This window comes from Phoenix dactylifera, chromosome 1 (genome assembly GCF_009389715.1).
Source record: "Phoenix dactylifera cultivar Barhee BC4 chromosome 1, palm_55x_up_171113_PBpolish2nd_filt_p, whole genome shotgun sequence".
In the NCBI taxonomy this organism is placed as follows: domain Eukaryota; kingdom Viridiplantae; phylum Streptophyta; class Magnoliopsida; order Arecales; family Arecaceae; genus Phoenix; species Phoenix dactylifera.
The window spans coordinates 15,559,221-15,575,055 of NC_052392.1; the positions used below are offsets into that span (position 1 = coordinate 15,559,221).

Sequence of the window (15,835 nt, forward strand, 5' to 3'; positions counted from 1 at the left end):
GTATCCATGCAAAAACTCTATTACATAATAGAGCATATATTAATATATAAATATGTAATATAGTATAATATTACTGTAATATAATATTATTATAATACAGTAATATAGTATAGTAGACTATGGCATAATAACTTAATATAATATTAAATTATTTAACATAATATATTACTATATTATGATATAATATAATATAATATTATATTTATAGTAATAATAAAGTTACAAAATATTATAATTATTAGTATAAATTAATTTTTCATAATATAACATAATATTAAATTATTTAACATAATATATTAATATATTATGATATAATGTAATATAATATTATACTTATAGTATAATATAATAATAAAAGTATAAAATATTATAATTATTAGTATAAATTAATTTTTAAGTTCTTTTGTTAGGACTCTGACAGATTTTTAGGTTTGTAAAAGAACAAAGTATGTAATTGTTATATTTTATTATAGGTATTTGGTAAAAAATATTTTTCTAACAAAGCTCAAAATAGTTTTTTCGGAAATCTCCGAGATAGTGCTTCATCCAAAAAAAAAACTATTTTTAGTTTTCTAAAATAACTAAAATAATTTTTTTCACATTTTTATCATATATATATATATATATATATATATTTTTTTTTTTTTTCTATCTAAAAATATTTTTGGCAGATCAGATAATTCTTTTTGGCCGCCCAAAACTCCCACAGGCCTAAGTCGCTGGCCCCCGCTGCTGAGCCTAAAACGCCCCTTCCCGAAGCTTTCGCCCCCTCCGTAATGGCGGAAAGCTTGGGTTTTTTGAGAGAAGCCCTCGAACCATAGGGTTCTTCTTCTCTACTCCTCACCCTCCCTCTCCTCCACCCTTCTCCATCGCAATGGCGAGAAACCAAGACGTCCGATTCATGTCTTCCTCCATTAAAATTCCTCGCTCTTCGATCGCCCACCGGCCCGTTCCCTTCCTCTCCACCCTTCCCTTCGCTCGCCACCACCTCTCCTTCCATCTCGACCGAGCTAGAAATGCGATACATGGATTCGTGGCATCTCTTCCCAACCGATGGAGGCCCAGCTTTCCCTACTCGTCCTCCCTCGCCGTGGCGCGGGCGGAGGCGGAGGCGAACCCTCGGCGGCACGGGAAGGAGGACGAGGAGCGGGTCCTCATCAGCGAGGTGCTGATCCGGAACAAGGACGGGGAGGCCTTGGAGCGGGCGGACCTGGAGGCGGTCGCCACCGGCGCGCTGAAGTCGTGCCGGCCCAACTCGGCGCTCACGGTGCGGGAGGTGCAGGAGGACGTGCACCGGATCATCGAGAGCGGGCACTTTTGCTCCTGTATGCCCGTTGCCGTCGACACCCGGGATGGGATCCGGCTGATCTTTCAGGTAAGGGCTCGTCCTTTGATTGTTTCCTTCTCGGCCTGGATTCAAGATATTTAAAAATTGTGCTTATAGGGTTTAAACAAGGAGGAGATTGGGAAAAGGAAGGACTTTTTGTGTTATCGTGGCCACTAATGCTTTACAGCTTGCGATCTTCTTTTCATGAGTTGTTCATAAAATCATATCTATGAGGATTGGAGATGGGAAAGGTAGATTTTAGACGCTTACAATGCCCTTTTCTTAACAATTGGTTAATTCTAATATCCGAAATAAGGTTGAGGTTAGGTGCAATAAACAAGTAATTTTAAATGCATAATACAGACGGTTTAAATTCATGACACATTGGGTATCATACTACCCACTCTTTGTGTTGGTGTTCAATGGTTGTGATAAGATTTGATTGCATCATTATACAATCTTAACATATACATAGCTTTAACTATGTACTCGTGGTATCAAATGAGATGCTGAAATAAATAGTGCTCACGAGCAATGACTTCATGAAGTTCAGAATTTAGGCCCATTTTCATTTCTACTAAAGACAGTTCGGTTTTAGCCCTCAAGCAATCTCTTTATGATAGAATTAAATGATTAGAGGGCTGGACCTTGCAGGCTTGTAAAGGAAAATTCTATGATTAATCTGCTTTTTCGTGGCACAATTTTGTGAATTTCTTTTATGTGATACCAGGTAGAACCTAATCAGGAGTTCCAAGGATTGATTTGTGAGGGTGCAAATGTTCTTCCTTTAAAGTTTTTGGAGGATGCATTTCGTGATGGATATGGTAGGTTCTTTCATCTATTCTTATCTATTTGCTTTATGGCTTGCTGCCATCACAGAACAGGAAAAATAAGACTAAGCAACTAAGGCAATCATCACAAGAAAAGCATGTAAATCAAAACTATAATTACAATTATCACACCTATTAATGGCCAGCTTTATTTACTTTTGCCATTTAACGATATCTTCTATCAAAATCTAACTGTTTAAATCCTTTCTCCCAACTTCCATCTAGATTATAGGTGATTTTTCTTAAATAAACCCCCTCCCTTCTGTAATTCTCTGTTGACCTATGATATTGGTAGTGCTGCCCCCTGACCATGATGAAGATGGTGGAGGGTTGACAGTCAGTTGTCTTAGATGAAAAGAGTGGAAGTATATCTTCCATTGTTTTCTTATGATCAGGCGAAAATATATTTTCTCTCAACTCTTTAGCCTTGGCAACATTCATTTGATGCTATTGTCAGTTGGGCGCTTAGTTAAGTATTGGTGTCAAGTTATGCAGGAAAAATAGTCAACATAAGGCATCTGGATCAAGTGATTAAATCCATCAATGGCTGGTATTACGAACGTGGACTATCTGGTTTGGTTGGTACTCCACTGCACTTACTTCTGTGAAATAGGTTTTCTAGTGGCATCTGATTTGCAGTCATTTTTTCCTTGTAATTTTACTTCTTAAGCGTTTTTTCAAAAGATATACTAAATCTGTCATTGATCCTTCTTTGGTGGGATTTTTTTCTTAGGTTTCATATGCCGAGATTCTTTCAGGAGGAATCCTTAGGTTGCAAGTCTCTGAAGCCGAGGTTAATAACATCGTCATTCAGTTTCTTGATAGAAGGACGTGAGAATCATATCTTATTGCATTTGGAATCATGAAAAGCATTATTATAACAACTTATATTGCATGTTTGCTGACCCTAAGTCTCTCTATGGTTATATTCAGTGGTGAACCAACTACAGGGAAGACAAGGCCAGAGACTATACTTCAACAACTGACAACGAAGAAAGGACAGGTCAAAGCATGGGTCTTCATTTTATGTGGCTGTTAGCCTGCATTATTGCAATGCTTGTAATCCCTGAATGGGATTGAATTTCTTTACTATATCTCAAATAGGTTTATCTTTTGTTTTGTTGGGATATATCTTGATGGTTATGATGATTGTTGTTATGGCTTGTGCTTTGTTTATTTTTTTCCTTATAAAGAAAGTTCAGAGGTTGTGCAATGCTGAAGATGCATTTATGTCTGAGGTACAAATCATAATATACAAACCAACTTTCCAAAGATTGATGCCTTAAAAGAGATACTGCAACTGCTTTGCTGTTTTGAGTAAATAATCTCTAACTTTGTGCATATATATCTGGACATGGCAACATATGTCATTTTTGGAAAAATTAAATACTTTTTTCACGGCAAGAAGATTAAACCACAGTGATATCAAAATTGGCTCATGTTTCTTTTTTCCCCCTTGGTTGTTGCAAGACAAATTAACATGACCTTAACATAATTAGCATGGAAAAAATAAAAACTGTGTGCTTGCTACTCATGTGCTCTAGTTGAGAGAGCAACTATATTTTATCCAGAAAAATATACTTATTTGTTCCATATGTTTGTGTCTCACATTAGTTAGGAGAATGACTATATCTTATATTGAAATATATGGTTGTGTTCTTATCCATTTTGGCTTATAAGGTGTTTATCTTTTCAACACTTTCTGCATTAGGTATACAGTAGACTACAAGGAAAAAGAGATGTTGAGACAATACTGACAATGGGAATTATGGAAGATGTTACAATTATTCCTCAGCCCACTGGAGGTGAGTTACCTTTGTTAGTTGTCTTTTTCTCTTTTTCTAGTTTAACTTCTATTCACAATGGATATTGTAATCACAAATTTTGCCTATCAACCATGTATTTATCTATTTTTGTGCATTTTTGATTATACAACATTTGCAGCGGATTTAAAATTATGCATACTGATTTCCAGCTCAAAAAGTTCACCCCAGATTTCTTATTGTGTTAAAGTATCAAGTGCTGAAATGCTGCTTAAGCGATATTAAGCTATTAATATGAACAAGTTGACCTGACCATATCAAGGAATTAACTATGCTTCAAGCATGCAAGACCATCAACTGGTTTCAATTTTAAAAGTTAAGATCAGTTTTGGCATGTAGGAGCAGGAAGCTGGAGCTGGAGATGAAGCAATGAGGGAGGATACATGTAATATGTGGAGTAACTTGCTGCTAAATTTGGATAACTAAGCCACAGTACATCAATAGCATCTACAATTTTCCAAGAGGTGCAAAATAATTAAAAAGAAAACAGCAACCTCTATAATATGAAACAATCTATGTAATTTGTAGCACTAGGCTGGGACAAATGAATTGCCAGCACAGATAGATCGATGAACTGAAAGATAAATCAAATGCAGCAGTTCGTATGAGGTGCAAAACCAAATGAAGACAAAATTTTCAACCCCTGTTTGATGGTGAATCTTCACGAAGTAGGCCATTGCTTCCTGAGCTACACTCAGGTGGTTCAATGAAGTTGCAGACTCTAAAGCTGAAGCTTCCCTGCTCTAGTGATGGTTGTTCTGTGAATAGGAAAATTGGGCTAAATTTTTGTTCCACATTTAAAAGGGCGAGTGCTATTGCTCAATATACATAAGGGTCAAAGATTAGTATACATGGGACAAGAAGGAAAGTACACATTTTATGGATACCAATGATTCAAATCCCATGGGACGGGGCCATCCCCTTTTTTTAGTGGAATTGGACGTGCCTTCATCTTGCCCTATCCTGACACTTGGGATGGAGGATGTCCTGAGATGAGCTTAACATGAAGCTGGGACGATGGTGGGATGGTCCCCATCCCAACACTTGTGATAGTGCTCTTTCCCAATGTCCTATAGGACGCCCCGCTGAGACTTGAATACTTGATGGGTACTTGGGTCTTTTATCTCTTTAGCTGGGCAGTGTTTTTATAGCTACTTATTGGTATGTAACTTTGTGAATCTGTGTTGTGTGCTTTGCATTTTGTCATTATAGAAAATTTGATAGGCTCTAGATTCTGTGCTTGCAATTTGCAAGCAGTTGATAAATCTTTTCTCTTGTGCAGTTACTTTTACACATTGCAAGCCATCTTAACATCCTCACCAGTTGCTGCTGAAAGCAAATCATGAGCAATATTATTTGCTTTTTTTGACTCTACATTTGACATTCCTACCCTTTTGGACTTTTGCAGATCCACGCAAGGTTGATTTAGTAATGAATCTTGTTGAGCGTCCTAGTGGTGGTTTCTCTGCAGGTGGTGGAATTTCATATGGGTAAGTGATGCTCTAAAGAAATTTCATCTGTTAATTGCTGGCCTTCCTCTATTAATAATTACTTGTTGTGACATTTTTAGGATAATAGATAGCCACAAAAGAAATGCATTACATATTTTTTGTATTTGATCTCTTAATATTTGGCCATCTTGTATTAATAATTTCTTGCTTATATTTGTAGGATAACAAATGGCCCTCTTGCAGGATTGATTGGCAGGTAATATTAAATATTTATTTTTTTTTTTAATTTCATCAATGCGATTTGTTTCCGAATTTTTGCCATTAGCATTGTAACCTTATCCATTTGGCATTGATCTTCTGCATGATATATTGGTTGACATTTTTCTTACGTCCTATAATCAAGTTAATTTGCATAAACTTTGCACCTTGTTGAACCAACATTTCAATACATCTTGTCAAGGTATGATGTGCTGGTACCAAGATCCATATCGGCTGCCTGGCACTACGGTATGGTGTAGTACTGTGCCATTCTGTTCCAGGCCATACCGACATAGCAAAGCCGGCGGGAGAGGGGGAAGAGGGAGAAGGAAAGAGAAGAAGAGAGAGAGGGAGGGAGGAAGGGAGGGGAAGAGAGATTGAGGGGGGGGGGGGGGGGGGAAGAGAGAGGCGGAGGGGCCATCAGTTCTCCTATTTTGAACGAAACAAGGGTCGGGGCTTCTCAGCAGCACTTGTCGACTTTAGTTCGAAGCCCTGAAATAAACAATGGGGCCTCCTCCCCCTGTTTTGGCTCCCTCCACCTCCCACTCCCTCCCTCCCTCCCTTCCTCTCCTACTCTCTCCCTCCATCCCTCCTCCCCTCTCTATCTCTCTTCCTCTCTTTTCTTCTCCCTCTTTTCCTTCCTTGCTGTTTTTTCGAAATGAGGGGTGAAACCATGCCGATCCGCCCCTTGTATGGCTCAGTACGCCCCGAACTGGGTAGTTCGGGGCAGTACAACATTCCATGCATCCTATACTCTTCAACCTGCACTTGTAGCTTGCTTTTGAAAAGTTTCATGTTATCAAGACAGTCTGTTTCCAACTGTTTTTATACCCCAAGCGAGAAGCTTATGCACGTGCCTGCTACTGCCTTTGTAACATTAGATCAATAACTCAATCAGATTTTTGAATACATTATTTTGACACCAAAATTGCTGAATTTCCTATCTGGAGACTGCATGTCTTAACCCACTAGTTCCGTAATCTCAAAACAAAAATTATAGTCGCATAATATCCGGGCATCATAAGACATATTTCTTCACCAGCCAGTTTGCTGCTGAGTCTCCTCTGAAGACAGGAGATGCCAAAGTATCAATCTTTGTTCCTAGTAATCTAACAACATCCCTAACCAGCATTCTATAACTGGTACTATACCTTTTCATTTGCTCATTCAACCACTATAGAGGAGGCTTCTTCAAATATGTGGCTATTCATCTCCAATCATTCTTCTAGCCTGAGTCCTTTCCACGGAGATGAATTTTGGAGTTCAGCTATCTCATCAAGTCATATGTTAGAATCTCATAAGCCAAGAGAGACGTCGTTTCAGGTTCAAAATGTCATATTGTACATTTTTTAGTGTTCACCTTGCCCTTGACCTAAAATGTTAGATTGTTGGTTCCATCTTGCTTCAGATAGTGGATCGACCGTTGTATGATCCATAAAGTATGTTTGAGGGCAAGTAATACATATTTAAACTTGAACATTGGAAATAAAATGCTCTGAATTTGTAGATGCTGCAGACTATTCTTTTCTAAAAACATCCACAGCGCATCAGTGGACCTCGTGCATGTCATTTTCCATGTTAGGTTTGTTAAGAATTCCAAAGGCTAGTTTCTTTGGAAGAGTTTCTTAGCGTGCTCTTGAATTATTTGCTAATCCTATGTATACTTATTATTGGCATGCTCATTATGGTTACACCTAGTCCCATGTAATGGAAGTGCTTGTGGAATTCATGACGTGCTTTAGCATACTGCTTGTGGGTGCTAGTGTGTTGTCATGGGGTCCGGTGAGTCAATTTGAGATATAAAGTGTTTGGATAGGATAATGTTGCCTGGTTGAAAGATTGCTGCTAATTACTATGAGTCCCTTGTCATGGGTATAACATTAGATTGCAATGGATGTTTTTGGAAAATAATGAATACCTTCTGTGTGAAATATATTTTAGCCTGTTATGACAACTTCACATCTTTTGCTAATTTTCAACTGAGCAGCAATTGATGTTAATGTGATTGATAACTTATGAATAGATGCTTCCTCATTAATTTGAATAAACTTAATGCTTTTGCAGCGGATAGTCAATTAAATGACGTTTACTCAATATTGAACTTTTCTCAAGCAGTTAGACATTATGGCTCTGCTATAGTCACTTACTAGAACTAGTAGCATTATACAATATAGCTTCGGAAAAGACTATTACAGTATCTAATTAAATATGGTGTTTCATTCTTCCTTGAATGTTTATCACTTGGGTTAGGCTTGTATTTAGCATACTTGAGATAAGATTATTTCATTCATTTAAGAGAAACTAATGGGCTCTTTCATTTAATAAGAAACTAAATACTATCTAAGAGGGTTTTTAAGGTTGCATTTGCTTTGCCTGCACTATATTTCCTTAACAGTGGAGGGCTGGTTGTATTATGTTGTATTTCTGTACTTCGAGTCATGTCGCCTTTCTCAGCTTTAGACAAATTACTGATATTATCTAAAAGAGATGCTATAAGTGTGTATAGTGCTAGCTTTTTATATAACATAATCACCGTGCAAAATAATTTTCTTTCTTTGCCCGGGATCTGACATTTAGGATGTAGTTGAATTACAAGAAGTTTGTATTCTGCTGTTCTGCTCATATGTGAATTTTGTTGCAGCTTTGCATATTCGCATAGGAATGTTTTTGGTAGGAACCAAAAACTCAACTTTTCACTGGAAAGGGGGCAAATTGATTCAATATTTCGCATAAAGTATACTGACCCATGGATTGAAGGAGACAATAAGAGGACATCTAGAGCAATCATGATTCAGGTAATCTTTATGTGCTCCTGGTGCATGTGCGCATCACACTATAATAATTATTAATTTGAGGGGTGCAAATTTTGTACTAGAATTCTAGGACTCCATCGCTTGTTCATGGGAATATCGTATCTGCTCGTGGTGGCCTCACAATTGCACGAGTTACTGCTGGAATTGAGTATAGTCGGCCTTTCAGGCCCAAGTGGAGTGGAACACTTGGGCTTATTTTTCAGGTACTTTCTTTGAAATAATTTAGAATAATTCTTGGTGTTGACTTTTCATCTTATGTCGTTGTGTTGACAATTGCATCTGCTAATGTTTCTGAATAAAAGTCTGTTTTTCCCCATTTGGCCTGTATTTGATGTTAACACTCATTGCATATGATTTTCTGGGCTGCTTCCATCTTTTCTGCATATCCAGAACCTGTCTGGCATATACCTTTGTTGCTATGTCAACATTTCCCAAGATTCTACTATTGTTGGAAATGATTTATCTCCCAACATGTATATGAAACTGGTGATGCAAATACCAACATGTAGTGATGAAAGATTGCAGTTAAAGAAGCTTGCTTGTAGTTATCAACTAAGTAAACTTTTTTCCTCGATTAGTGGAGTAAATGATAATGATGTCTGACAGTGATCATGTGCATGGTTAATTTTCTCCAACTCCAAACATATTATAGTTTAAAGCATACGTTTCTTAGAAGAGAAGCTTCTTGAAACATGATCGTATTTGTTACAGAAATCTTTGGCACAATCGCACATGAATTATGAAAGAAAGCTGTAAACAAAGTTTTGCATGACCTTGAAATATCTCTATGATCTATTTGCAGGGATTGCATCGATAGATTTGTGGCCTAATCCATGGCATCATGACTTGCATATTGTACTGATACCATAGGTTCTATCATTCGTATTATCACATCTCTAAAATAATATCATGACTTTCAATTTCGACCACAGGAACGAATATAAACATGACTATAATGGTCAAGCTTTGAATAATAGGTTTTTTTTTTTTTGAAAAAATCTTATGAATTTTCAGTTATTTTCTTTCTTTGATCCTTGCTTCATTGTATGATGTCTTGTTTATTTTCCTCTTACATCACATTTGCTTGTAATAATTCTTATTATTCTTAGCATGCTGGTGCTCGTGATGATAGAGGCAATCCAATAATCAGAGACATTTACAACAGTCCATTAACTGCAAGGTATTTGGGGCCTTGTTTTTCTCTTTCTGGATATTTGAACCTTGATATAGACTACTTAACTACATCATGGTCTCATCATAGTATTTCGCTTAATTTATCTATTTTTATATCTTCATTGAATTTTATCCCTTCCTTGTATATTGCAGTGGCAATGGTTATGATGACATGCTAATTGCAAAGTTTGAAGGTGTCTATACAGATTCTGGTGATCATAGCTCCTCAACAGTTAGTTCTTTCATCTCAAACATTTGTTAAGATAAACCATTCGAAATACATGTTTTCTTTGCCCTTGTCTCATCTAGCCTTCCATAACCACCTTACTGCAGTTTGTGTTCAACATGGAACAAGGTCTTCCTGTTCTTCCTGAGTGGTTATGTTTCAATCGAGTGAGTGCTCGTGCTAGGCAAGGATATGAGATTGGGCCTGCTCGACTTGTTTTAAGGTATGACATCACATGCCTTTGATCTTTTGATATCAAAGATCTTCATTGATACCATTTTGTCATTTTTGTGCTTTGTTAGCTAAATAATATTCTTGGCAGCATTGCTCTTGGACATGTCGAACCTTGTTTGCTAAATAGCTGTTCTCAAAATATTTTCCTATTCCTTTTTTATTTAACTTTTCTTTTAACTCAGTGAACCGCCCCTTTCTTTTTTTGAAAAAAGAGAGAATATGATGGGTCATCACTTGATTTAATGGAAGAGTTAATAAGTGGGTATTGATGAGGCTGCTCAACTGTAGGTTTAGCTCCATTTCATGAGCCACCACTTCAGTGCCATTTTTCGTTATACTCATCAGCCTTTCAATGCTGTAGTGTATCTGGAGGCCATGTTATTGGAAATTTTCCGCCTCATGAAGCATTCGCCATTGGAGGGATAAACAGTGTCAGGGGTTATGAAGAAGGTGCTGTGGGTTCTGGTCGCTCATACATGGTTGGCAGTGGAGAAATCTCATTTCGCATGGTAATTTGATTCTTGCGTCCCCTTATTTCAAATTGCTACTTCTTTGCCGGTTGATTTTTCTGGTGAACTTTTAGAATAAGGGTTTATTAGTGGATTGTATTTTATTCTCTATTAGAAGGTTTAAACCTCCATTGCTAATAACCAAAACTGGAGCAGAAATCACCAATGATATAATACTTCCTAATCAGCTAACTTGAACTTGCTTTTTCCTTCTTTTTTTTTGTGTGTGAAAATAAGGAGGAAATCGAGTTTCCTTCATTTATTAGTTATGAAAAGAATATACAGCCGCTACATCAAAAATTTAGCTTTTGAGTTACATCAGATTGACTTTGAACATGTTTTGTAGAACAAAGTTGTCTCTAGGTAATGAAAGTCTTCAAGCCGATTCCAGCACAACTAAGACCGTTGTATTGCATTCAGTCCACGGAGGACAGCAAGCAACATGGGGCATCTGATCCCAAGCTCGATGTATAGCAGGTTAACTCTTGCTTTCCTCCAAGGCGTCCAAGCCAGGGGAAGGGTGGCAGGTCATCCTTTAACTCCCACTGCAGACTGAAGTTTGTTCCAAATCTCTCTTGCAAATGAGCAGTGAATGAGGATAGGTTTAAAAGATTCTTCTGCGCTCCCTCAAAGCATGCAGGCCTGATCCGACACCCATCCTTTTCTAGCTAAGGGATCCATGGTGTGAATTCAATTTTGAAGAGCCAACCATCGGAAGATTTTGATTTTCTTAAGGTGTCCCCATCTTACACAAACAACTGTAATAAGGACAACCAACCCTCCCTTTTTCAGAAACTTGTAAAATGAAGACACTGTGAAACCCTTACGGTCAGTGAGCTTCCATGGAGGCCTGTCATCCTATCTGGATGGGGACATAGGCAGGAGCAGCTCAGCTAGTTAAATCATCACCTCATCTTTCTCAAAATTTACAGGTCTGGGGATATTTGTATGGCATTGGCCTTTTCTTATTCGCCAATGTGAAGCCATTGATACGTAACTTACCTTTCTGAGTTGAAGCAAAGAGCTCCATTGATGTGAACACATCAAGGCTTGTTTCTTTGCAGTACAACTTTGTTGCTTCCACTGTTAGGCCTCATGCAAACATTCAATATCTTGATCTGCAACAAGTGATAGACAAACCATTTAACTGAACTTGTTTGTTTAGGAATTTGGGCTGCTGATTTTCGCCTGCATATTTATCTCTATGTTTCAAAGACTGCTACTTGGTTTGCTATATAGAAATTTAACTCATCCTTCTGTTATAACTCCTCACTATAGTTCAGTTTCAACCTTAAAACTTCACTGCTTGAATTCTAAATCTTGCACATTCTTTTTTCTTGTTTAAATCATATTATATCAGCTGTAGTAAATATGTTTGTAATGTAGATGCTGGATCTATCCTGAATCATTCCCTGCAAATCATCAGAATCTGGTCCTATGAGTAAATACGGACGAGCATGCGTGCATATGCACATACATGCACATCCATTATGATGTTTCTGTTTAGTTTATTCCATTTGTTTATATAATTGCCTGCTTGTTTATTTTATTCTGTTTCTTTATAGTTTGGGCCAGTAGAAGGCGTGCTATTTGCGGACTATGGAAATGATCTTGGTTCAGGCCCTACAGTGCGTGGTAAACCCTATATTCAAATACTTTACCCCCTATTTTTCATTTTCTATCATGCTTGTCCATAAGCTACTGAAGAAAACAACATAAACTAGGCATTGGTTAAAAAGCACTGTTTCTGTGGGCTTTTAGATTTTATCATCTGCTGGGGAAATACTTCATTTTTTGTCCTTTGCTTTTGTATTATGGTCTTAGCCACATCTTTTTTTCTGCCTTTTATGGTAGAAGAATTGTGTTTATTGTTAAGATAACAATGTAGGTGTTATATGCAGGATGTTTCTAATTCATGTATTTGTGGTATTGTATCACACCAATAGTGGCATTTCAGGAGTTGGTAATATTTTCTGTAACAATAACTAATGAAGGTAGTTCAAAAAAAGCAAGGCATAATATGAATAACGCTCATCACTTGATCTCATCATCTCGCTTCTTGTTGTTGCTTGATCAGGTGATCCAGCTGGAGCAAGGGGAAAACCTGGGAATGGTCGTGGCTTTGGGGCTGGCATTCGTGTAGACTCACCCCTAGGGCCCCTGCGCCTAGAATATGGGTTTAATGACAAATTAGCAAGGAGGTTCCACTTTGGAGTTGGCTATCGCAACTAATTCCTTCCTTTTCTCCCTTGGCCCGTTGGATCTATGCTAAATTCTTTTTATGGTGTTAGTTTTTCTAGCGATTCAGGTATCGGTATCACATCTTCAGGAAAATACATCGCATTTTATTTTTTTCTCCTCCTCCAGGGCTGTATGAGGACATGTTTTACAGTATATATCGCAGGCTTTCTTTCATTGGCCTTGTACGAGCATGAAGCTGTTTTTATTGCAGAGTTTTGTTCCTAGAGCAAGACATGAGAAGGTTTATAATGTATAGATAGATATTTCAAATTTTGGATCATGTACCTTACACAGCTCGCAATCATATTTAAGATGAACTTAGAAAATTTTGGATCATATCCTGGGTGCTCTGCACATCTGGTAAAGTCATTGAGGAGCTGCAAGCTCTATTTCCCTGATCGAAAGTTACCCGTTTATTGCCTATGCTGGTGCTATGCATGTATTCCAAGAATTCTTTCATTTTCAGTAGTCCTAATTTTGAACTAGTCTAAGCTGAGGTTGTGGGCATGGCTCATTGAAGGATTGGCGTGCTGCAGGTAAGTAAGATGTGTATCTCCAGGTTGTGGTTATATTACTGCTAGTGTATGTTCTAGATTTGCGTGATTTATGCAATCACCATCGATAATTACTCTAGATTTGTATGATCCGATCTCAGCCGGCTTTAATTCCAGGCAGGGTAGGGCTGGAAATGGGTTTTGTTTTAAGGCATTGGCCTGGCCCTAAGCCCGGTGCGGCCTGAGGCCTTAGAGAGGAGGGAGGAAACGCTGAGAAGGGGGGAGATGAGGATTTGGTTTCGTTTTAGAAATTGGATAAATGTAAGCTATCCGTCAGAAGTCTTGAAGTGGCCGAGGTTTAATCAGTTTTAAAAGAGTTATAATATAAATTGATTTGCGCATTCCTCGTTTTTTGCGACTCATTCAGGGCTGGGAAAGTCCAAGCCCAAAGCCATGCTAAGCCCATCCATAAGTTTGAGCTTTTTCCGACTCTTCGGCTGTTTACAATAAAAGGATTCGAGCTCTTCCGTAGCTTGTACATGGCGACGGCTAAGGTTGGTTAATATACAAGCAAGCGGTAATGCTTGTGCAGTTAGATCATGATTACCAGGTTATATGGTGGCTGCAACAGTCTTTGCCAAGTGTTCACTGCATTTTCTACGTTTGATGGTATAAGTGCTATTGAACATGTTCCGTGGCTCTTAAGAAAAAGTGTGGCTGAAGTCATTGCCTGGTTATGAATGCTCTCAGCAGTAGAATTATCACCACTATCCAACCAATCATATGATTAATACAACCATTATAATATAAATAGTCTATGAAAAGAAACATGAGATGCATCAGTCATAATGGAGGATCTGATTGGATGGGTAGAGCAAGCATGGAGTCAAAATCAGCATTTGCCTTCACACTTACTAAGGCCCTGTTTGGGGGAGCTGTTGGCAGTAGAGCTGTTGGAAATAGAGCTGTTAGAAGTAGAGCTGTTGGAAGTAGAGCTTTTATAAAAAGCTGTTTGCTGTTTGGTAACTACATTTCTAAAGTGCTGTGGCACTTTAACATTTGTTTGGTAAACAAACTGAGAAAGTACTTTTGTATGACAAAATGACCATAAAGAACATTACTAGTATTATACAATAGTGCATAATAAAATATAATATATATTAATATATAAATATATAATATAGTATAATATTAATGTAATGTAACATAATATTATTATAATATATTACTATAACATTGTATACTATAGAATAATAATTTAAAATAATATTAAATTAGTTAACATAACATAATATTATATTATATTATATTTATAGTATAATACAATAATAAATATATAAAATATTATAATTATTAGTATAAACTAATTTTTTACTCTTTTGATGACCATTTATTTCTCTAACAAATTTTCTAACTAGGTGAAGAAATTGGTTAAATAATTACTAATATTTTTATTTATTATTTTATTTCATTGAAATATATTTATTAATTATTTTATTTATTTATTTATTCGTTCATTTATATACATATTTTATTTTTTTTTCTTTTTTTTTTCTTTCCTTTTCTTTTTTTTTTCTTCTCTTTTTTTTCTTTCCTTTTCTTCTCTTTTTTTTCTTTTCTTTTTTCTTCTCTTCTTCTCCTTCCTTCCTCTCTTTCCTTCTTCTCCTTTCTTCTTCTCCCGCGAAGCCGGCGGCGCCAGAAGGGGGGCCGGGCCACGGCGGCCGCGGGAGGGGGGCCGGGATGGCGGGCCGCGGCTGCCGCGGGAGGAGGGGGGCTCGGGAGGGGGCCGGGACATCGGGCCCCGACGACCGCGGGGGAGGGGGGCTCGGGAGGGGGCCGGGACGGCGGGCCCCAACGACCGCGGGGGAGGGGGGCCGGAACGGCGTGCCGCGGCGACCGCGGGGGAGGAGAGGCTCGGAGGGGGCCGGGACGGTGTGCCGCGGCGACCGCGGGGGAGGGGGGGCCTCGGGAGGGGGCCGCGACGGCGGGCCGGCCGGGGAGGCAGCGGCCATGGCGGCCCCTTCCTCCCCTTCCTTTTTTTTTTGGCTGTGTGGTGGGTCGCAGCGGCGGGGGTCTCGGGTGGGGGCTGGGGGACGCGGCCACGGGTGGCCGGCGTGGTGGCTGCCTCCCAAAAAAAAAAAAAGAAAAGAGGAGGGCCGGCGGCATTGAGGAGAAGGAGATAGAGTGGGAGAGAGAGAGGGGGGGATGGTGAGAGAGAAAGTGGTGGTTGGATTGAGATTTTTTGGAGGAAAAAGAAACTTTTAAATGGGGGTATTTTGGTCAAAAATACAGCTTCCCGACAAAGCTGAAAACAGCGTTTTCGGAAAGCTCCAAAATTGAGCTTCTGCCAAAAAGCTATTTTCAGCTTCCCGCAAAAGCTGAAACAGCTTTTTGGAAATTTTACCAAACACACTTTTTTCCCTAAAAGTACTTTTGGAGGGCCAGAAAGTGCTTTT

At 38.4% G+C, this 15,835-nt stretch overlaps 1 protein-coding gene across 3 annotated transcripts; it reads left to right on the top strand.

The window, feature by feature from the left end:
* Positions 1-697: 697 nt before the first annotated feature.
* On the top strand, positions 698-13,221 carry LOC103713571 (outer envelope protein 80, chloroplastic-like). Of its 3 annotated transcripts, none has more exons than XR_003386872.2 (17): positions 698-1,375; positions 2,058-2,151; positions 2,653-2,735; positions 2,891-2,988; positions 3,091-3,160; positions 3,869-3,962; positions 5,389-5,470; positions 5,652-5,687; positions 8,331-8,484; positions 8,565-8,705; positions 9,612-9,682; positions 9,829-9,907; positions 10,009-10,124; positions 10,497-10,644; positions 12,210-12,279; positions 12,546-12,638; positions 12,722-13,221. XR_003386872.2 is itself a non-coding variant. In XM_008800551.3 (17 exons), the coding sequence occupies exons 2-17, from the start codon at positions 1,570-1,572 to the stop codon at positions 12,874-12,876; spliced, it is 1,500 nt and encodes a 499-aa protein (XP_008798773.1). In that variant the 5' UTR covers positions 997-1,375; positions 1,445-1,569; the 3' UTR covers positions 12,877-13,221. The 3 variants fall into 3 exon arrangements, 2 of the variants coding, with proteins under 2 accessions (XP_008798772.2, XP_008798773.1); XM_008800551.3 differs by lacking the exon at positions 12,546-12,638 and adding an exon at positions 1,445-1,578 and having other exon boundaries at positions 997-1,375; XM_008800550.4 differs by lacking the exon at positions 12,546-12,638 and having other exon boundaries at positions 701-1,375.
* The last annotated feature ends 2,614 nt before the right edge of the window (positions 13,222-15,835 follow it).

Coding starts and splice junctions, on each gene's coding strand:
- LOC103713571 (XM_008800550.4), top strand. CDS start 875: ATGGCGAGAAACCAAGACGTCCGATTCATGTCTTCCTCCATTAAAATT. Junction 10,645..12,209: donor GAGAAATCTCATTTCGCATG/GTAATTTGATTC, acceptor GTTTCTTTATAG/TTTGGGCCAGTAGAAGGCGT. Junction 12,280..12,721: donor TTCAGGCCCTACAGTGCGTG/GTAAACCCTATA, acceptor TTGCTTGATCAG/GTGATCCAGCTGGAGCAAGG.